The 23,862-nt window shown below is 39.7% G+C and overlaps 1 protein-coding gene across 3 annotated transcripts; it reads right to left on the bottom strand.

Annotated features, from left to right (window-relative positions):
* Positions 1-210: 210 nt before the first annotated feature.
* Positions 211-4,961, bottom strand: LOC104087137 (uncharacterized). 3 transcript variants are annotated; one of them, XR_004504514.2, is made up of 6 exons: positions 4,694-4,961; positions 4,423-4,548; positions 4,210-4,272; positions 2,830-3,444; positions 1,809-2,146; positions 211-516 (listed from the first exon to the last, which is right to left on the bottom strand). XR_004504514.2 is itself a non-coding variant. In XM_070191955.1 (5 exons), exons 1-5 carry the CDS (start codon positions 4,856-4,858, stop codon positions 1,883-1,885), a joined length of 1,239 nt encoding a protein of 412 aa, XP_070048056.1. In that variant the 5' UTR covers positions 4,859-4,960; the 3' UTR covers positions 1,649-1,882. The 3 variants fall into 3 exon arrangements, 1 of the variants encoding a protein (XP_070048056.1); XR_001967451.3 differs by having other exon boundaries at positions 1,809-2,152; positions 4,694-4,960; XM_070191955.1 differs by lacking the exon at positions 211-516 and having other exon boundaries at positions 1,649-2,152; positions 4,694-4,960.
* Between the last annotated feature and the right edge of the window lie 18,901 nt (positions 4,962-23,862).

Below are 23,862 nucleotides of genomic sequence, written 5' to 3'. Positions count from 1 at the left end.
AAGTTGCTCTAAAGAAGTAATCAACTATAGTAAGAAAGTATTTAAAGCCAATGTAGGTGGGAGTAGAGTAAGGTCCCTAGGTGTCAACATGAATCAGTTGAAATGGATGGGATGACTTAATGCTACTATTAGGGAAAGGAAGTCGGGACTGTCTAGCCATAGGACAAATAGAACAAACAAATGATTGCTTTGAAGAGAAAACATAAGGGATACCAGAAATGTCTCTTAGTTAACAAAAGGAATGTGACCAAGTCTTTGATGCCATAACACTTCCTCTTTATTGATGTCAGAATGATTTTTACAATGCATGGTAGATGGAATGCATATAGAGGAAGAATCAGAAACAGTAAATGGGTATTTACAATGTGAAACAGCACTGGAAACAGAAGGTAAACTATCAGATACTGAAGTGTAGCAGTGTGAAGCAGAATTACTAGACTGAGAAGGAGTCATCAGAAGCCTGTAAAGTCCATGCTCCAATTTACCAACTTCCAGTGGACTCTTCAGTGAAGGGGCCTGTAGGATACATGAAAGTGAAGTAAATTGAACCATGACATGAAGTTGAATGAGTAACTGAGAAACAGAAATAAGACTGTAGTGAAAAGTGGGAACATAAAGGACATGATGCAAAGTGAAAGCAAACAGTTTAAGAGAACCTGTGCAATTTACTTTCACCTTATAACCATTGGCAAGGGTAACAAGATAAGGAATAACTAGAGGTTGAATGTTAGAAAGAAGGTCTTTGTGTGAAGTCAAGTGATGTGTGGCTCCAGAATCTAAAATCCAACTATATTCAGCTACCCTACTTAACAGAGATGCACTGTAACACACTTCTACACAAGCAGTCAAAGGAACATTACCAGCAAAATTTGCAGATGCCATAAGATTTGTCTGAGAAGAAGGAAATTCAGACACATGAGTGTGTTGCAACATAGACATGAGCTGAACATACTGCTCCTTAGTAAGTCCAGGTACCAGAGAGCCACCCTCATTCTGATTAGGAGGTGCAGAGGCATGTGACTCAGTGCTAGAGGATATGTCAACCATTTGCAGCCATCTTCCTACCTTTAGTGAACTTGAAAGTAGGTGGGAATCCATGCAACTTATAGCACTTTTCAATTAAATGACCACTCTTCTTACAATATTTGCAAAACTGAGTTGCTCTACTTGAATCAAAAGATACTTTCTGAGAGTAGTGCTTCTGAGGTTGTAATGGCTGAGAATGGTTAAGGGATGTTGCATTGAAAGAAGCTGACTCGGGATTGAATTGAGATGAAGGATTATTCTGCCTTTGTCTCTCATCCTTAAGGAGAATGTTATATGCACTGTCCAAGGAAGGAGGTGGCTGCCTTTGACCCGAGACTATTCATAATAGAAAATTACATTGGGCTCTCTAATATATTGGTACATAAATAAGACATGCTACTACACTATAATGGGCCTCGATCAGCTGGTTTGAATTTGGGCTTCCGGCTAGAGTTCATTACGTCAACAGCACTACACACTGAGGTACATTATCCAAATGAATACGTACCATATGCTTTCACAAACAGGAGCATAACAAAACTTAAAGTAAAAAAAAGGGGATAATACCTATGTTTCTCTTACTCATATAATATTGAAATTGGGACATTGCAGTGAATTCATATGTACAACAGAGGATATTTCATGGTTTGGAAAATTTAATCAGTGAACGCAAACTGAAGTTTACTTTTATACTGTCAACATGATGGAATAACAAAATGCAAGAATTGCACACTAATGAAGCTCTGCAGTAAAAGTAAAAGAGGTTATCAAAGTATAGTTACCAAAACCAAGCCACAGCCAAATTGCTCCAACTCCCACCTATCAGCAAGAAACCTGCTTGCCATACGCTAAAATTTTAAGTACGAAATCCGGAGGTTATCTTCTTCTGAGGTTTACGTTGCGGATATGTCACTGAAGGTGAGGAACCCAGGGGTATCTTGGGTAGCAAATGGTGCCCATTTGAACTGTACGTAGGTGAAGAGGAGGGAACCAAGCATGGGGTTTGTGGACTCAACTGGCTCAGTGCAAGGCCACACGGCTTACTGCTCCCATTTCCCATGCATAATTTTCTCTTCTTTTTTAGCAGCTCCCACAGTAGGTTGTCCTCTTTAGCATGATCCTGGTCCTTCACAACAAGCTTCACGATAAAACAACTTGCAAGTAATAGCACAGTCAGTAGAACTAAAAGATTTAGCATATGAGCAGAAGAGATGATATTTCCCGAATGCAGCTCCTATCTGAACCCTTTTACAGCAATATGAATTTGACATTTAAATGAAAACAAATGACAATTTGGATCCCCATGATGCTACAACCCCACAAAAGTTAGCAAGAATGGGGAAATGAAAAGTTGTATGTAATGCAGCACGATGTCAAACCACAAGGCAAAGAATGCCATCGTGAGTGAATGACTGGTGTCTCAGATAATTTCTACCAAATTGAAATTTTGCATTCACTATTTCTTCATAAGCATATTTGCATCTTGACAAGCATGCAACCGAAACAATCATTGAATTTGTTAATTGGAAAAACGATCATCATAATTTCCTAAAATAATAACGGAAGATATATCAAGAAGCTAATGACTTTAAAAAGTTTTAGTATAAAAAACCAAATCAAGACAGCGACAGTAACTCAGAGTCGCTGGATTTCTCAGCGTATGCAGTATGGGCCGTGTAGATTTAATTCATCCACAAGCAACGCCTCTGAAAGACAATGCACTCCTTGCCAATGCATTTTCCTCAGGCCAAAGCATGGTTAGCTTCAAGTGAATTTGCAGTAAATTAATCAAGTATGAAATACCTTCTCATGCTCAAATTGTTCCTTTGATCCGTTCTTGGCTTCCAAGAGGAACTGGTGCTTCCTTGCCATTTCTTCTAATTTCTTCAACTTGTACAATGCATCAAGTCTATTATGTTCTGCTACTCTTGCTTTCTTCCTCACTTCCTCCAACTCGATCCTCCCTGTTCTCATTGCTCCTCCCATCTCTTCGACTATGCTCAATAGGTGATGGCATCTTCCTGATCTGATTTCGAGCTTAAGACCCTTCACATAGTCGACCATTGGACTACACATTTTTCTAGCTAGCTCGTCCACTAGGTTGTCCACTCCAGACTCTACCGAGCTCAGTGTAGAAACAATGAGACGAAATATGTGTTTCAGAAGTTGAATTGTGATCACAGAAGTGCTATCGTGTTCGCCTCTCTGGTGAATGGCAGAAACATATGCCACAGCTTTCTTGAAAACATTATGTATGGAAGTTTGATGGTCACTAAGGGTCTGAAGAATGTTGGTTTGGCTTGAATTTACTTGTGCTTCAACTTGTCTTAGCAGATGGATCAAATGTTTTAGCTGCATCTCTTGTTTCTGAATTAGCTCCTTGCCAACTGTTTTGGCTCTATTTATATAGCCTTCTTCCTGCATTTGCAGATTGAGAAACCTAGTTCACATCCAGACTCAAACAATTTTTATGTGGAAATTCATGTGAAGCTTTTAAAGAGTCAGCCAATCCCAACAATCCATTAAGTCATGTTATTCATCAAGCCTGATACTAGTAGTATATTTGCCAACTTCTTGAAGTACTCTTCCATCTGGTTGTATATAGCCAATCTACCTTACTATAAACTCGGCTTAGACCTCCATGTTGAACACTTTGTCTCTACCACCAAAAGATAACAAGATATTGGGATACACGAACACAGAGTAAGAGGTAGAGTTTCAGATCTAATGGAGCATAGATATTACTTCAAATTTCACTTTCTGATTTCATGCTTTTGTCATTCGAATGAAAATAATATCCATCCACTTGGTTGATACACTCATAGCTGCTGAAAAGCATCGGCTTTTCAACTTAGTTTCACAGTTCAATTACGGACGGATATATACATATTATCATGCACACATAGTCCTATTCTAACTTAAGCGACACTCTTCCAAAATGTTCCAAAAGGGTCGAGACTATTACAACTCTCACAAGTTTCAAAACTTCATAATCATTTAACTATTCAAATTTTATACTTAGATATTTCTCTATCAAGACTAGGTTTCCACCACTAGGAATAACATAATACATAAATTGAACTAACATCTGGAGCTTCATGTTCAGTGGAACACAGTCATAAAACGAGAAGTGAATATGACATTATTAACGCATGCACAAGCTCAAAACTCGTTACTTATTACCTCAATTTCGCTAGCTTCGTTTCTCACCATCGTTTCAGCTCCATTCTCGTTTCTCTTAAAGTCCTGTCACCAAAAAAGTTAACATATAATTGAACGACTGTATATGCTTAGGAGTTTAATATCTTCACGATTATCAACTCGCTCAACTAGAATTTCAGATATCTTATTAAACACATGGAAATAGCAGAGTATAAGAGTTTGATAGTAGAGTACATCGGCAAAAAAATGATTATAATCGACGACAACGGTACTAAATTTTCCTTCCTCAGCCATTTCAACAGTCTTCAGTCCTACGAGCTTCATCAGCGGATTAGCTAACGATTCAAAGACGTCTGCCGCCTTCAAATTAAAACATAAAAAATCAGGCATTAAAACCAAATTTAAACCTAAAATCCACAACTCTCCATTTGCTTCATGTTTTGAGAGATCGAATGTAAATATATTCTAAAGTTAAAATTTAAGTACGAGTTTGAAGAATTTGTACTTCCTGCAAGCCAGTTCGGATCTGAAAATCGAGCTGATTGAAGGCGAGTTTGAGTTGCTCGTGATGAGAAACGATCCGCGAGAACCTAACACGGAGATCGCCGATTGACGGAGAAGGAGTTGGAGATGAAGTCGGCGCCAGAAATCGTCGCCGGTGACCTTTCATCGTCTCTCTTTTTTGGCGGGAAGCACGCGAGAATAGGATTTTGGAGGAGATTTTTCTGATGCTATAATGGAGTACCGTTGAAGTTCAATGAAGAAATTAAAGTTCTATTTATTTTTAGTTATATAGTACTATTTCGACTCGCATCATTTTGGTTCGTGTGTTTTAAGTCATTATTTTCTACTCCACTATGGTTATCTTAACACGATATTTATACTCACTAAAGACAACGTTTTCTTAATTCTCAAGTTATTTTAGGTCAAAATATAAAATTAGCGAATTGGCCAAAATTAATTACATTTATTAGCCGAAAAGTATTTAACATATGTATATTATATGTATATAATACACAGTGGCGTACAGAGGCGGAGCCAAGATTTAAACCTTATGGGTTCGGGATTGTAATCATTTCAAGTCACTGGGTTCTAAATTAATAAGTTTTACATATCCAATGGATTTCTTAAGACAAATACATGGCTTGAACAAAAATTACTGGGTTCGGCCGAACCCGCATCCGGTACTGTGCCTCCACCCCTGGTGGCGTAGCCACATTATGCCAGGAGTGGTCAAGCGAACACCCTTTGCCAAAATATTATATTGCATATTGTAGACAATAAATTTGCGTCGAGAAAATAACCGAGACCGAAAAATATTGCAACAATCGTAGTATTTGATTTCAAATAATATGAGTATACAATCTCTATGATTTCTCTGATTCTTCTTTCCAATAGTAAATAAATTCAAGGGCCTTCGAGCTTGATCTTGAATCTATATTGTTGCCACGAATGATGATTTAGAATTCAACTAGCACGAACTTTGATTTAAACTCGTACTCCCTAAACCTTGATTTGTTCTTCGTTCCTGATTATGTATTAGGCTTATATAATTAATTCAATTATATTAGCACATAATATTTATTTGGCATAATATATCTTGCATTTAAATATAGTCCTGATTATTTAATAAATTTAATTCTAATAAAATTTATATACCTATAAATGCCACCTACTTCGAGACTTAGTTGCGTAAATTTCAAAGACTAGTCATGAAGTAAAAACAATTCTTCACGTGTGTCCCTCAAAGACGCTCCATGAAACGCTGCTTTTCAGTGTGCAACCAAGCGCTCATATTTGATCATTATTCGGTAAATGAACTTTGAGAAAAATATGCATTCAAAATTTTTGCATCTAACTTTGACCAACTTCAACAGATTGGAATTTAAAAGTTTTCTTTCTTTGAGGTTGTCATGCCCCAACCTCGGGGAGCACGACCGACGCTCAACGGAGTGAATCCGGTCGAGCAAACCTAGTAAATCTTTCCTACCCGACTCATTCATGATCCAAAAAGGGAATGCGTCACCATTTGTAAAACAGGGGAGAGATCAGCTATATAAATATATAAACGTTGCTAGTTCATTTTTCATTATATACATTATGTCGTAGTTAAGTTCCCAACATACGTACATGACCCACATAAAACGTCTACGGAACCTCTAAGAGTACAAAAGAGCAACATGATAATACCGGCAACAAGGCCCCGGCTATACCTTAAAATATAAAAACTTATACAAAGAAGGACTATATGACCCCAGGAAGAAATGGGGCTCACCAAGGCTGTTGTGATGAGTGTGAGGGAGAACACCGCTATCTGCGATCAGCGCTATCTGCGATAGAACCACATATATCCATTAAAAGATGTAGCGCCCCCAGGAAAAGGGACGTTAGTATTGTCGAATAGTACTAGTATGTAAGGCAAACACTAATCTCAGTAGAATGAACAGTGAAACAAAGAGAAGGCAGTCACAATAATCAATAAGTACTTCATGAAAATACAAGAAAACACCAAATAAGGATCACACAATTCCCAATTTAATCTTTTCATCTTTTTAGGTTAATAATCTTTAGTGCCAAAGCCACAACTCATAATGCCACCGTATTTTTACACGGAGTCCGGTCTCGGCCCGACCGGCTAAGCCATCCCAAGTGAGACATATCCATATCCACAATGTAAATCAATAGTTCCAACACAAATGCCACCATGTGTACGGCATGGCGTCCGGTCTCGGCCCGATCGACTAAGCCATTTCACTTGAGACATAACCTCTTCCAATTGTTCACTCAATTCACATCTCTTTCCCATCTTTTATTACATGGCACAAACAGCCTCATTTATTAAATAGTTCTTGGCACTTGGGCACATTTTACAATTCAAGTCTTTCCCTTTTTATTCAATCAAACAACATCATCATTCGTGTCGATAAGTACCATCATATAAGGCATTGCACACATAAGGGAAGGAACTTGGAAAATCATAGATGCGTCCTCAAATAGCATAATGACAATGGTAAATATCTTAAAACAATGAGGGAACATAAATCTTTCAACCCAACATACTAAGGCAAACAATTCTAGTAAGATCAAGTCGGAACTTATACCAATCATTCGGACACCAGAAGTTCGATTCTAGGAAGAAAAGAGTTAAGCCATACATACATCAATTGCACTTCTTTAGACTCTACAATTTTTCGGAACCCTTAGCAACCTCAATCTATTTAAGCAATATACAAATTGAACCCAAAATTAGGAAAATATTCATGGTTCTAGTTCACTTCTTATTTTTCCCACACTCTTTATCACATGCATGCAAGATAAACAACCCTCACACCCATGGACCATCTTATTAATACCCCATTATAGCCATGTTTGAAATTAAAAGCTGGGGTGATTAAGTCTTACCTTTTTGGATGAAGAAATTGAGTGCTCTACTTGAGTATTTCAAAGCTTTGAGTGATGGATGAAGATTGATTGATGAAAATTAGTTCCTCCCTCTAGAACCCTCTCCCTCTCACACTAGAAATATCAGAAATGAGCTCAAAATAGACTAAATGGGGTGTTTTAACGAAATGGGGGTCGGGTTTTAAATTAAAAAAATGGTGCCCCGATACAGGTCTGCGGTCGCATATGCGACCGCATAATGGTTATGCGGTCTGCAAAGTGACCGCATAAATGGCCCTCAGGGGCCTGAACTTACGGCCTAGGAATGCGACCAGTATGCGGTCCACATACTCGTTCTGCGGTCGCATAATGCACCACAGAACTCCCTCCGCAAAAACTCAAGAGGGATTATGCGATCAATATGCGGTCGCATAATCGATTGTAAAAATGACCTCAAGTTGGCCAAACTTACTGCTTCACTCTGCGGCCATTATGCGGTCCGCAGAGTGATTATGCGGCCGCATAATGGGCCGCAGAAATGCGTTCATCTACGAAATATTTTCTTCTCAGCATTCGAGACGTGGGACCGGAGGCCGGGTTTGAGCCAATTTTGGGTTTTGGTCTAATTTGGTAGTTTTTCTTGTGGAATTCATTCCATTAGCGCGTATTGATGGTATTGTACTGATTGTGAATAGATTAGGAGCATTTGGAGGCCGAGTCCAGAGGCAAGATCATTGCGGGTTAGAGATTTGACCGGTTTGAGGTAAGTAACGATTGTAAATCTAGTCATGAGGGTATGAAACCCCGGATTTCGTATCATTCTACTATTTTGAAGTGATGCACATGCTAGGTGACGGGCGTGTGGGCGTGCACTGTTGGGGATCTGTGACTTGGTCCGTCCCGTAGCAACTGTAAAGTTGCATACTTTGTTGAAACCACTTGATACTTATATGTTTTAGAAAGAATTTATGTAAATTGGGCTGAATGCCATGTTTGGGCCTTGCGCCAATGCTGTATGGACCCTTAGGGGTTGTTTCTTACCATCCTCTCATTGACGTCATTAAGCTCTATAGACATGGTTTCTAAACAACTACTTAGTTTAAGAGTATCTGGTACTGTTATGTTGTTTATACATATTATAAGTTATTAAAACCTATAGACATGGTCTCTAAGTGATTTACACAATAGGGGGAATGAAAACCAATGGGAATACTCAGAATTACTCGTGTTTGATCCTATTGGCATGCTTTCTAAGCAAGTAGCAGTATTTTATAGCTAGGTTCTAATAACTGACAGTTGAAGACTGATTCTGTAACACTTCGTCCCTATAGGCATGTTTTCTAGGCGAGCGATAGATATAAGAGTAGATGATGAATCAATTAAGAACTTATGGACATGATATCTAGATGAGGACCAGTAGAGCATACGCTAGTATAATCCTATAGGCATGGTATCTAATGAACATGCTGCCATTATGCAAATTGAAGGATGGTTATTGGCATTTGTTTCTTATACGCATGCTGTCTAGTAACACATAGCAGTGGACATGGGGATAAATAGAGTATTTAAGCACATGCTTTGATAGTAAACAAGTTGTGCGAGCACGTGATTCCCCTAATGGCAGGATTTCTACTAGTGTACATAGAAATTCAAATAGCATATATGGCAGGTTGGATAAAATAACAAGTAAATCATATAAATCCTATAGGCATGTTTTCTACCCTTTTATGCAAATATTGAAATATACCATTTCCCCAATTTCACTAACACCCCAATTATTTATTACAAAATTATTACAGACCAGATGAGGAATATAAGTACAAATATTACACAAAAAATTATAGTAGGCCTATAGCAGGCCCAAAGGAGATATCCAATATTGCATGGGCCTTCAACAAACTCTTTCTTCGCAAATAACATGCCCAGATCCAAACAGGGGACTATGCCCATCAGCACAACCCAAAAGTCATAGAGGAACTCAAGCCAAACCAAATAGTCACAAATTGCCCATATGACCCAAATATTGAATTACACAGAAATCACTTACACAACCCAGTTTGTAGATTATACAAATAATGTGAGGGAGAAAAGCTAAATGCCAGAGACAGCTCAAGTTCCAGTAGCAAAGAGAGTGATAAAAAAATCCCAAATCCTAGTGTGTCAGAGTTCACAAGGGTCTCAAATGGACCCCGAGCAGTGCTCACACTAGGGAGGTCAATAGAGAGAGTTTTGGTGGCCTTAGCTTTCAGCTGTCTAAGAGTGATAGATTCAGAATAGTGTAGGTAACAAATGAGAGTGAGATGACAGTAATCAAGTAATAGAATTTGAAGAGGTGCACTTATATTTTAGAAACATACATAGGTGATTAAACAAAGAACATACAAGCAAAGAGAATCAACAAAAACTCAAAGGACAGGTTGATATCACAAGTTCAAACACTTAGTATATTAGGCAGAAAATATTTTGTAAGAAGCAAGGGAATCAGGTTTTCTAAGACTACAAGATTAACATACAAAGATGCACAATGCCAAACGAGTCTAAAGTAGAGCACTAACTTAAAGGATTTGAAGCCTAGGGGTCCAAATTATGTTGAATATCCATCACAATACCAGAAAGTAGACATGCCAACTTATATCACTAAGACAAAACATTATCAAACATTATAAGAAAACACACGTTAAGATGGCTACTCTAAAGGTCCCAACTAATCACCAAGGGATATAGGATTAGGAAAACCGAAGACATAATGAGTGACAAAATAGCATGGGATCATGTCATAGCTAGAGTGAAGGTCATAGATTAGGACACATTATAGATATGAGTTAGTCATTATAGGAACCCAGAACAAAGCAGGGAAGCAAACTCATGCCAAGCAGTAAATGTAAACATTCAGGTACCAACACATTAGGCTAAACGAACTTAAGAGAGTCCAAATTATTCAAGTTAAGCATAAACATATATCAGAACTGGCAGATTTAGATAAAATCAAATGCTAAAGAAGTTCAGATCACAAAACGAGTTCAATGCCAACAAGGTTGCACATAGAGATGGTCTAGAAACACATTAGGTCATGAAATTTCAGGGGTATGAATATGTAAATCATGAACATAAGAGAATAAAATTGTAAAAGCTAAGGAACTTACCAGTTATCACTTGACAAATAGACAAATAAGAAAGAACAAACTCCACAATACTCTGAATGTCAGCAAAGAGCAATAGAACCCAGAATCTTAGTGCGTCAGAGTTTCCAAAGGCTTCAAACAAACCCCGGGTAGTGCTCGCACCAAGAAAGTTGAAAAATTGAATTTCGGTGGCCTTGGCTTTCATCCGGCCAAGAGACAAAGCATAGAACAAGAGAATGAGAGAATAATAGAGTAACAACCTTTAGTTTTTAGTGAATCACGTGAAAAGTCTATTTCAAAGGGGAATAGGGAGGGGTTTATATAGTAGTAGAAATCAAGCAAACAAACAAGGAAACACTATAAAATTAAACATAAATAAGGAAAGAAAATATCTCATGCAATCAATAATAGAATCGGTAAAGGAGAAATCAAAATTTCAAAACCTAATTGAGTCCAATGGTCATGAATCTGGTCGGAAATGTAAGAATCATTCATTGTAGCGTGTATATAGACAAAGGTTGTCTAGATCTTTACCAAATCAAGGTAAATCGATCCCGTTTTGAGAAACAGTTCTTGCCAAAAATAGGGCAAGAACTAAGTAACACCATGGACACACGTATAATAGTAGAATAAATATGTAAGTGAATCATGGATTGATTCTATGTTTGAGTTGGAATCGGAGAAGAATGGGGACATGGCGGCTAGGGTTTATCAGAGGTGGGTGGAGAGATGAGAGAATAGAGGCGGTTGTACATAGGAAATAAGGATTAGGGCTTGGGGGTTGGGTTAATTAAAAAAAGGGAATGAACGAGGGTCGTTGATCTTGAGAGATCAACGACCAAGATTAAAAATTGAGCGGGCCGGGTCATGGAGATGGGTACCGACCAGGTTTAGTAAAGGGTTGTTTGGATTGGGCTGGGGGCTGTTGGGTTAAGGATTTGGGCCAAACCTTTGGTCCGAAATTAGCCTAAAATTGGGCTAGGAGTTAAATACACGGAATTGTTTTAAATAAATATAATTAATAAATAATAAAATATTACTTATGCAATAAAATGACTGAAAATAATAACTTAACATTTATAAAACATAAAAAATGCTATTGTAGCATGAATAATGTAATAATTATAATTATGCATAACATATAGGCTATTATTGTAAAATTACATAAATAACTAAAATATAGATATAATTATATAAAACAATGTATGTGAGTGTAAAATAACAAATTTTGATGATTACGCTATTGCAAATAATTTAAGAGAATAATTAGTAAATATTAAAGTAATTTAAATGCAAGAAAATCAATTTTTTAAAGCTTTAAAATTATAAAATATTATAGAAAAATGCTTGTATAAATCTTGTAAATTAATTAATGATGCAAAATAATATTTTGAAAGTATATATACTTATTTGAAAAATATGAGGGCAAAATTGGGTATCAACAGCTGCCCTATCTTTACTCGGGAATGATGGAAGAATTATCGGGTAAAGAAAATGATGACCAATTTTGGCCGAATTGAGTGGGAATGATGTGATTTGAAAATATGGGGTCGAACCCTAATTCCTGAGTTGCCTACATATCCCTGGTGTTACGGAAATCATGTCGTGTATAGTTCTAGATCCAACGGCAAACGAAGCCGATGGAGTTGTGACAAGAATGGTCGCATGTTTCGAAAAGGTTCTTTTGGGTAGGATATTGTTATAAGTAACGGGCAATTTTAGATGAGGTCATGAATGCAAATTTTGGATGTTACGAGTGTATGAGGTCAATGTTCGAATGGTCGTAGAGTAAAAAGTAGTCAATTACTGGTAGTCGGTTACGTTTGAAGCAATCAAAGGATGTGAATGTTGTGAACAGAAACTGGAGCGAAGATTGCTCCCGTTTGTAGGACAGTTACTCCCAAGTTACCTGTAGAACTTAAAACATGGTGTGCGCGAATATATATATGGGTTATTGTGAAAGTTTAAACGTGATGCAAATTATCTTTGGACCATGAAGGTTGTCTTTAGACAGTGAGGATGATGTCCCTAGGCCATGACGTCCTGGGCCATGAAGCGTATGACAAAGGATTCGCAAGCCATGAAATAGTGTCCTCGGGCCATGAGGATGGTGCCTCTAGACTATGACGCCTTTGAATAATGATGTGTAATTTTGAGAGATCCTCAGGCCATGGAATGGTGTCCCCCGGCTTATGAGGATGATGCATTCGGACTATGACTCCTTTAGACAAAATGGTGATGTTTCAGCCAATGAAATGCAAAGATATGATGCCTGGTCATATGCGAGGACGAGACAAGACAAGACAAGGCTTAATCTTGTGTGAGATGAGGACGACGCTTAGCCCTAAGTGACCAAAGAGATAGTGCTAGGTCTTAGGTAGCGTAGTGGAGATAGTATTTAGTCTCACGCAAGGAAAGGCAATGCTTAGCCTTATGCAATTAAGGAGGCAATGTTTAGCCTCATGCAAGAAAATGAGACAATGCCTAGTCTCATGCAGGGAAAGTCAGTGCTTAGCCTCATGCAAGAAGAGGAGACAATGCTTAGTCTCATGCATGGAAAGGCAGTGCTTAGCCTCATGCAATTAGGGAGGCAATGCTTAGCCTCATGCAAGAAGAGGAGACAATGCTTAGTCTCATGCAGTGAAAGGCAGTTCTTAGCCTTATGCAATAAGGGAGCCAGTGCTTAGCCTCATGCAAGAAGAGGAGATAATGCTTAGTCTCATGCAGGGAAGGCAATTCTTAGCCTTATGCAATTAGGGAGGCAGTGCTTAGCCTCATACAAGAAGAGGAGACAATGCTTAGTCTCATGTAAAGAGGGGAGACAATGCTTAGTCTCATACAAGGAAAGGCAATGCTTAGCCTTATGCAATTAGGGAGGCAGTGCTTAGCCTCACGCAAGGAATGGAGACAGTGCTTAGTCTCACGCAAATAGGGGAGACAATGCTTAGTCTCATACAAGGAAAGACAATGCTTAGCCTTATGCAATTAGGGAGGCAATGCTTAGCCTTATGCAATTAGGGGGGCAATACTTAGCCTCATGCAAGAAGAGGAGACAATGCTTAGTCTCATAGGGAGAAAGGCAGTGCTTAGCCTTACGTAAGAAAGCAATGATTAGCTGCGAGAGAGTAAAGTATTTCTTAGCTTGATGTGTTTGCGTTTAGCAACTTGTCGTCGTGGAGGTAGTGATTTTGCTGTGGGTATGTATTTGCGAATATTATTGTTGTGTCTATCATACTATAACGACCCGATTGGTCGTTTTGAGCTCTAGCACGTCGTTCGGCAGTTTGAGGCCATGAGCAATTTCACTTCAGGTATTATGACTTGAGCGTATGGTCGGAATTGAATTTCAGGAAGTTCGGAGTTAGATTGGAAAGAAAATTCTCATTTTGAAAGCTTTAAGTTAGAAGAATTGACCAAGGTTGGATTTTTGAGTAAACGATCTCGGAATCGGGATTTGAAAATTCCAACAAGTTCGTATGATGATTTTGGACTTGGGCGTATGTCCGAATCTGGTTTTGGATGACCCGGGAGCGTACGACGCCTATTGTGGAAGTTGGCATTTTGGAAGAATTTCATAAATTTGGGTTGAAGTATATTTCAATGTTATCAATGCCTGTTTGGGATTCCGAATCTGGGAATAGCTCCGTATGGTGATTCTAGAATTGGGAGCGCGTCCAGAAGTGGATTCGGAGGTCCGTAGGTCATTTTGGAGTCATTTGGCTAAAGCTAGAAATTTGAAGGGTTTTGAGAAGTTTGACCGGAAGTGGACTTTTTGATATCGGGGTCGGAATCTGATTCCGGAAGTTGGAGTAGGTCCGTAATGTCAATTATGACTTGTGTGTAAAATTTGAGGACAATCGGACGTGATTTCATAGATTTTGGCATCGATTTTAGAAGTTGAAGTTTCAAAGTTCATCAAGTTTGAATTGGGATGCAATTCATGATTTCGATGTTGTTTGATGTGATTTGAGGTTTCGAACAAGTTTGTGTTATGTTATGGGATTGGTTGATATGATTGGACGGGGTCCAGGGGGCCTCGGGTGTGTTTCGGGGTGGTTTCGGATCATTTCGGGCTGTTTTGGAACTGCTGTTGCTGGTGTCTGGTTTCCTGCGTCGCGAACGCGAAGAGAATCCCACGTTCGCGAAGAGGAATTTGAGGGACTGTTGATTTGGCCTTCATGAACACGAAGGATGACTCGCGAATGCGGAGAGGTGCGTGATGGACTTAAGCGAACGCGAGGGTCCAGTCGCGAACGCGTAGAAGGAAATGGAGGAGATGGGCCTGAGGATGTTGGCCTTCGCGAACGCGAAGGAACAGGTTAGCTGGCTATCGCGAACGCGTCAAGGAGGTCGCGAACGCGAAGAAGAAATTTTGGGCAGTGGCGTTTTGGCCTTCGCGAACGCGAGACCTTGGTCGCGAACGCGAATGAGGAGTGACTGTGCTGGGCAGAACGTTTTTAAAATGGGGGTTAAGTTCATTTCACCCATTTTTCACACGTCTTGGGCGATATTTGGAGCTTTTGAAGAGGGGATTTCATCATCAAGCATGAGGTAAGTGATTTCTACTAGTTGTGAGTTACATACAAGGTCTCATATGGATTTAAACATGAAAATTTGTAGAAATTTGAGATTTTGAAGAAAAACCTAGAAATCAGAAATTCTTGGATTTTGATCACGAAATTGGGCATGAAATGGAGCATAAATTATATATTTGAGTCCGTGATGTCATGGGCAAAGTTTATCTTCGAAAAGTTTCGAAAATTCGGGCACGTGGGCCCGAGGGCAATTTTTATCGACTTTTAGAACGGAATTGAAATTTATTATAAGGAGTATTAGAGTATATATTCATGAATTTGCACATTTATTGGCTAGTTTTGGAGTGTTGGACATCGGTTTGAGTGGTTGGTAGGGCTTGGGAGCCGGTTATGGAACTTCAGAGTGAGGTAAGTCTGCTTTCTAACCTTGTAAGAGGGAATTAACCCCATAGGTGAATTAAATCAATACGTGTTTCTATTTGTGGGGGCTACGTACGTACGAGGTGATGAGAGTCCGTGCGTCGCTACTATTATGCTTAAGTCCGGTTAGTTTAGGGCCCAAAAGCATGCTATACTTGTGATATTTGTAACCTCATTGTCAATGTAAATTGCTTAAATCATATCGAACTTGGTTAATGATTTCAAAAAGGTTAAACATCATTTTCTTGACTTTTAAAAGAGAAATTCCCTTTTCTTGGATAATTTCCCCTTGATGAATTCTTGATTGATTGTTTGAATGTGTTATCTTTTGTGGAACGGGCCGAACGCCTCAGTAGATTAAATAGATGCATCTATGATTCGCGCCATTCGATCCTCTAGCAGTGCACAGTTTAAATATTATGTTGGAACAGGCCATACGACCTCGACATGATTTGCGCATGCTTGTATTGCTTGCCTTGAAATTTATAAATAATGATATTGCCTCCCTGGTCTGAGGTAAATTGATAAACGATGAAATAGGAATTTGGAAATAGCCTATTAACAAAAAGAATTATTTACCTGCTTCATGTACTGAGTTTACAGTTGCCTTATAAAATTCATAAATTATCATATTATCGGTATATTATTACTGGCCATAGTAAGTGTCCGAGTAGACCCTTCGTCACTACTTCTTTGAGGTTAGGCGGGATACTTACTGGGTACACGTTGAATTACGAACTCATACTACACTTGCTGCATATTTTTGTGCAGGTGCATGTATGTTCAGTGGCCTTGTGGGCGCAACGGCGTGGTTGATACAAGGACTTGGGTGAGTTGCATCTTATGAGATGATCCGCAGCCCGCAGAGTCTCCTTCAGAGTACTTGTAGTTTCTTACTATCCAAATTTGTTTTCCGAACAGTTATTGCATTTAATTTTTACTGCCTAGTAAATGCTCATGCACTTGTAACACTGGGTTCTGGGATGATTATGGATTATTCATTGATTACATAGTTAAAATATTATTATTTCTTCTGAAATATCATCTTTTACTATTTAATTGACGAAAACTCATGGTTTCAAAAATACTAAAACGAGAACTAAATTAAGTATTTATGGTTGGCTTGCCTGACAATGGTGTCCGGCACCATCACGACCTTTATTGGATTTTGGGTCGTGACAACATGGTATCAGAGCACCAGGTTCACTTAGGTCTCATGAGTCATGAGCGAGTCTAGTAGAGTCTTTCGGACCGGTACATAGATGTCTGTACTTATCTTCGAGAGGCTACAGGGCTGTTAGGAGCACTTCCCTTCTTGATTCCTCATCGTGCAATTTGATTCCTTTGAGGCTTATGCCTTAATTTCCTTCCCATTCAATCTTATGCGACGTGAAGCGCTGGTTATAAATCGGGAATTGAGGAATTGTAATGGTACTACAGATGTGGTACGGGATGTTTCTCCCTGCGTAGTTGTTTGGGCTATTGTCGTCATCTTGCGGAAGGATATTCTGTCATTTCAGCTCAGTAGTTGTACTTCTGAGATGCGTTGAGGCTATGCACAAGTTGCTATGATGCTCATGAGTTGTAATCGCACGATATTGATGTGATGGTTAGATGATTTCCTATGTGTCGGGGCAGTGAGTGACTTGGAAGGAGGTTTACTCAGTGCATGGTTCCGAGATTCAGTATCTTATTTCTGGCGGAGGAAAAGCAATTGGCCTATGAATGTCCAGATTTGGGTTGATGGAATAACGAGGCTTGGTATTTTCGAGCGTAATAGAGTTCTCAAACTGTGGTGTGGTGTTATCATCCTTGTTGAACACGTTAAGGTTTGCCGATGTTATGGCCTCCTTCAATTTGCCTTTGGGGCAAGGTACTGTGAAATGGTGCTTGAGATGCGGTTGTCAGAGATAACAAAGTGTAGTAGTTTTGGAATCGAATTGGTACTTCTAGTATTGATGGCTCGAGAAAGATGATCTTCTAAGAGGTTTAAAGTTAGTAGCAATCTGTTGGATCAAGTGCTACAAAGATAGATTTTTGATTTAAGGCAACAACTGTACAACGAAGGATGAGGAAGGACATGTGGGAGGTATCTTGCAGTGGTTAAACTTATAGAAGGCCAAGTGTGAGAAACAGAAGTCGAGTAGTTTCTTAAAGAAGAGATGGTTTGACCAAAGTGGGAGAGTGGCAGAGTAGCATATGGGTTTTGCGGTAGGATGACTACACACCCTGAGAAAAGTTTAAAGTGATTTGGGATTCAGGGTGGACAGTGACGAGATCTATTAGGCGGCAGAGATTTGATGCGACAGAGATGAGTTTCTTGATATGAAGAAGGATACAACATGACTCTGGATTGGAATGTATTATCACATCTTTAGTTGATGTCCATGGGGAGTGAACAAGCTTGTTTAACTTGTAAATGAGCACGGGCTCAGGATGGGTTACTGATTTTGTAGTAATTGTACTCAGTGCAGCGACATTGGAAGATGTCGGCATGTAATTTCCACAGGTGGGTTATCTCCTGTGAGCAGGTTAGTGATCGCGTGGTTGACGAAGCTCTGCGAAGAATTCTACTGGCTATTCAGGAAAAGGTCGAATATGTGCATGTGGCTAGTGATTGAGAGTGGCTATGGAGAGTTTAACAGAAAGGTTTCGAGGAATTTGGTGGGTTGATTGTGCAAGATCATGTCAACGATGAAGAAAGAATCTTGGTGGGTTCTAGAGTTATGCAATGGTAGTTTCAAGCTAAGTGGGAGAGTTCCACCGCCTACAGTTGGATTGCATGGTCATCTCTTTGTGAGATTTCTGGTTATCGGCATATTGGTGGGACATTATGACTAAGGAAGAGGGTCATCAGTGGTGATTTGGGCAAAAATATTTGAGAAATGTGTGCTATAATTGGCCTTATCGATTCGTGTTCAGGCTTTGGGAAGACTCAGAGTTTATGTTTTGTGTAGATGTGATGTACAATGAAAGTGATTCAGCTGGGTGCTTATTGAGAGAGTGTCCATGTGCTAGCAGAGCCTTGGAGTTGATTATATTCGGGACCAGGTCGGAATGGGTGACTCTCAACAACGGTCCTAGTGGATCAAAAGTTAAAGTGTGGTGCCTAAGGATTTCGAGCTTATAGCATATTTAAGTATCGAGCTTTTGCAGCAGATTATGAAAGGGGCTTGGAGTGTTCAACGTTAGCTTCGGATTGCGGTGTAGCATTGGAGGAATGGAAATAAATAACTTCGGGTTCATAGAGGGATTATCTAGAATAGGGGTACCAGTTGAAGATGCGAATATGCGCACAAGGAGGGTATGAGATGGTTCGTGGGATTTGGGACATCGTGGTCTCGTGAAGTAAGGTCACTCGGGATGAGTGCGGATTTAGGTTCGTGATATAATGAATGGAGCTATTATTATTTCTAAAGCAAGTAAGAATAAATTGGGAAAAGACGGGTCGTCTAACAATGGTTGAATTGGCATGATGGTGGCAATGATTAATTCCTTCAGCGCATTGAGTTATGCATGTGATTTGTGGCGGTACGTGCGAAGCTTGACGGCCGCCATAATTGATTTTATTTGGAGGAATTCAAGTATTATGGCATGTTATGTGTAGATGGCTCCCGGAAGAAGTATGGTGGTTTAGACCACTGCTTGGGGTTGGTATTTTTCGCTGATATGGGAATTCAGTCATGTGTTGCAATGGTTCTCTTGAAATGAGTTAAGTAGAAGGTTTCTATATGATAAAGTGTTTACCCTATTAGTTGTTCGGGAGTTATGATGAAATTTTTGTACTCATGCGCATTGGTGTGATTAAGTGCATCAAGTAGCGTGGGATTCGAAAGTTAAGGATTCGGGATTTGCGGTTCGGTGCTGACAAGGATGTCATGAGCTCAGATGAGCAGGAAAGGGATTTAGATCCTTAAAGTAAGATGATATTGTTTTCGGCATCACCAAAGGTCGATGTCATGTGTAAGAGGCCTTGTGTATTGTATTGTGGATTCTTGATTTGCTTTACATCTTTAGTACGGTCGGTGGTATGAGTGTGCAGACTCGTTGTCTGGTGCGGAAGGTCATGGGAGAGTGTCCCACGGGAAGATTGTATAAGAGTGGCATGTAGCCACCTGTGTGAGTGAATATTGAAACCAAGTATGAAGATTGTGGCGATATCGCTAATTCGAGAATTTATGCCTGGAGGGCGCTCGGTTCATTTGGTTGTGGACTGTGGAAGTTTGTTCCAGTTATGATGGTTGTTCTTGTGTGTTATGGGAAAGAGTGTTGTTATGTATACTTGAAGGGTTATTAGCCTAGTACGGTGGATCAGAATTGGCTTGAGGTCTGTGGATGGATTTAAATATGAATATGGGCTCTATATCAGGCCGGATGTGTTTATTTCTGCATAGCGCTCCTTATGGAGGAGTATTCAGACGTTGGATGTCGTTTCATCATCAACTATTTCATGTAATACTATATTGTGCCATGTGAGTTGTGAAATGACTTGATAAATTTCTTATGTGTTGAGGTTCCGCGTAGCAATGGTGCTATGTGAGCAGGATGACTCTCGAGATTTCAGATCATATATCACACCTTAGTTGTGCTTAAGTTTTGTAGCGTATGGATCTATCTATCTCCCCAGGGATGGTATTATGCACTTAGCATGCTTGTGGCCGATATTCGGGTATTTTGTAATAATGAGCATTCTAGCTCAGTAAGTATCTCCTTATATAGATTTTATATGTGGATCGGGTGGCACGCCGCCACATGCATGTTGTTTGGTTTGGGTTGCGCGCCGCAATAATGTGATATTGAGTACAGTTCCCTATATTCTATTTGTGTGTTTTGTGTCCCATTTTCTGAGGAAGGTTCATGACACCTTTTCGGTTGTCTAAATTAGTTACATGGGTTGAGTAGTCCCTTCTAGAGTTTGTTTTCCTTATGTATCATGTTCGATTTTGTACCTTATTAGCACATTGTGGCATTATATGAGACTTTTGGCAGCGTCTGCGGTGGCTTATTGCCCGAACAACTTATACTGGGTGAGACAAGATTATTGGATCCGGGATTAGTGCGATCAGATTATGTAAATTATAGAAAAGAGAAAATACCATTATTTGGTTATAATGGGGTGATGATTCTAGTCAGGAGGAGAGACTTGATGATTTGTTGACTCGGCAGTCGGTTATGAATTTCTACACGTCTCTTCCGTCGTGGCGGTATTGCAAGAGTTGGAACCAGACTTATATATGTCATGAGGTGTATTGTGAGCATCGGATTCGTGAGATTTAGGCTATTGTTATCAGAGGATGTTATGGTCATGTGAATGTTTCGGTGCATGATGTGAATTCAGCAAAGGTATGCAGTCATGTTCTAGTACATCGTCTAGAGATTGATACGATGTTCGTATGATGGAAGCTGGACTGGCAGAGAATTTTGTATGTTGGAATTGAGCTCTAAGGCCTATTTGGCTAAGTAAAAGGGAAAAATCTTCAGATTTACTCGAGCCAGTGTGCTCAACTGAGTTGTGGTAGCATGGGTAGGTGCACGAGGTGTTAAGCAGTGATATCAGACAACTCCAGAGTAGTTCTTAGCACATTCGAGGACGAACGTATGTTTAAGTGGGAGAGAATGTAACAACCCGACCGGTCGTTTTGAGCTCCAGCGCGTCGTTCGGCGATTTGAGGCCATGAGGAGCTTCACTTCAGGTATTATGACTTGAGCGTATGGTCGGAATTGAATTTCAGGAAGTTCGGAGTTGGATTGAAAAGAAAATTCTCATTTTGAAAGCTTTAAGTTGGAAGAATTGACCAAGGTTGGATTTTTGAGTAAACGATCTTGGAATTGAGATTTGAAGGTTCCAACAGGTTCGTATGATGATTTCGGACTTGGGCATATGTCCGGATCGAGTTTTGGATGACCCGGATTCGGCGCCTATTGTGGAAGTTGGCATTTTGGAAGAATTTCATAAATTTAGGTTGAAGTGCATTTCAATGTTATCAATGTCCATTTGGGATTCCATGTCTTGGAATAGCTCCGTATGGTGATTCTGGAATTGGAAGCGCGTTTGGAAGTGGATTCGGAGGTCCGTAGGTCATTTTGGAGTCATTTGGCTAAAGCTAGAAATTTGAAGGTTTTTGAGAAGTTTGACCGGAAGTGAAATTTTTGATATCGGGGTCGGAATCCAATTCCGGAAGTTGGTGTACGTCCGTAATGTCAATTATGCCTTGTGTGCAAAATTTGAGAACAATCGGACGTGATTTGTTAGGCTTCAACATTGATTTTAGAATTTGATGTTTCAAAGTTCATCAAGTTTGAATTGGGGTGAGGATCATGATTTTGATGTTGTTTGATGTGATTTGAGGTCTCAAACAAGTTTGTGTTATGTTATGGGACTGGTTGGTATGATTGGACAGGGTCCCGGGGGCCTCGAGTGTGTTTCGGGATGGTTTCGGATCATTTCGGGCTGTTTTGGAACTGTTGTTGCTGGTGTCTAGTTTCTTTCTTCGCGAATGCGAAGGGAGTCCCGCATTCGCTAAGAGGAATTTGAGGGGCTCTTGATTTGGCCTTCGCGAACGTGAAGGATGGCTCGCGAACGCGGAGAGGTGCGTGATGGACTTACGCGAACGTGAGGGTCCAGTCGCGAACGCGTAGAAGGAAATGGAGGAGATGGGCCTGAGGTCGTTGGCCTTCGCGAACGCGAAGAATGGAATGCGAATGTGAAGGAACAAGTTAGCTGGACATCGCGAATGCGTCGAGGAGGTCGCGAACGCGAAGAAGAAATTTTGGGCAGTGGCGTTTTGGCCTTCGCGAGCGCGAGACTTTGGTTGCGAACGCGAAGGAGGAGTGACTGTGCTGGACAGAACATTTTTAAAACGGGGGTTGAGTTCATTTCACCCATTTTTCACACGGCTTGGGCGATTTTTGGAGCTTTTGAAGAGGGGATTTCATCATCAAGCATGAGGTAAGTGATTTTTACAAGTTGTGAGTTACATACAAGGTCTACATATGGATTTAAACATGGAAATTTGTAGAAATTTGAGATTTTGAAGAAAACCCTAGAAATTAGAATTCTTGGATTTTGATCACGAAATTGGGCATGAAATGGAGAATAAATTATATATTTGTGTCCGTGATGTCATGGGCAAAGTTTATCTTCGAAAATTCGGGCACGTGGGCCCGAGGGTGATTTTTATCGACTTTTAGAACGGAATTGGAATTTGTTATAAATTGGATTATAAGAAGTATTAGAGTATATATTCATGAATTTGCACATTTATTGGCTAGTTTTGGAGCGTTGGGCATCGGTTTGAGTGGTTAGAAGGGTTTGGGAACCGGTTATGGAACTTCGGAGCGAGATACGTCTCCTTTCTAACCTTGTAAGAGGGAATTAACACCATAGGTGAATTAAATCAATACGTGCTTCTATTTTTGGGGGCTACGTACGTACGAGGTGACGAGAGTCCGTGCGTAGCTACTATTATGCTTAAGTCCGGATAGTCTAGGACCCAAAAGCATGCTATACTTGCAATATTTGTAACCGCATTGTCAATGTGAATTTCTTAAATCATATCGAACTTGGTTAATGAATTTCAAGAAGGTTAAACATCAATTTCTTGACTTTTAAAAGAGAAATTTTCTTTTCTTGGATAATTGCCCCTTGATGAATTCTTGATTGATTGTTTGAATGTGTTATCTTTTGTGGAATGGGCCGAATGCCTCGGTAGATTAAATAGATGCATCTATGGTTCGCGCCATTCGACCTTCTGGTAGTACACAATTTAAATATTATGTTGGAACGGGCCGTACTACCTCGACATAATTTGCGCATGCTTGTATTGCTTGCCTTGAAATTTATAAATAATTATATTGCCTCCCTGGTCTGAGGTAAATTGATAAATGATGAAATAGAAATTTGGAAATCCCCTATTAACAAAAAGAATTATTTACCCGCTTCATGTACTGAGTTTACAGTTGCCTTATAAAATTCATAAATTATCATATTATAGGTATATTATTGTTGGCCATAGTAAGTGTCCGAGTCGACCCCTCGTCACTACTTCTTTGAGGTTAGGTGGGATACTTACTGAGTACATGTTGAATTACGTACTCATACTACACTTGCTGCACATTTTTGTGCAGGTGCATGTATGTTCAGTGGCCTTGTGGGCGCAGTGGCGTAGTTGATACGGGGACTTAGGTGAGTTGCATCTTATGAGATGATCCGCAGC

The sequence above is a fragment of the Nicotiana tomentosiformis genome, chromosome 12 (genome assembly GCF_000390325.3).
Source record: "Nicotiana tomentosiformis chromosome 12, ASM39032v3, whole genome shotgun sequence".
Taxonomy (NCBI): domain Eukaryota; kingdom Viridiplantae; phylum Streptophyta; class Magnoliopsida; order Solanales; family Solanaceae; genus Nicotiana; species Nicotiana tomentosiformis.
The sequence above is the reverse complement of the archived record's forward strand: the minus strand, read 5'-3'. Positions and strand labels throughout refer to the sequence as shown.

Coding starts and splice junctions, on each gene's coding strand:
- LOC104087137 (XM_070191955.1), bottom strand. CDS start 4,858: ATGAAAGGTCACCGGCGACGATTTCTGGCGCCGACTTCATCTCCAACT. Junction 4,549..4,693: donor TCCGAACTGGCTTGCAGGAA/GTACAAATTCTT, acceptor TTTAATTTGAAG/GCGGCAGACGTCTTTGAATC. Junction 2,153..2,829: donor AACAATTTGAGCATGAGAAG/GTATTTCATACT, acceptor CTTGTTGTGAAG/GACCAGGATCATGCTAAAGA.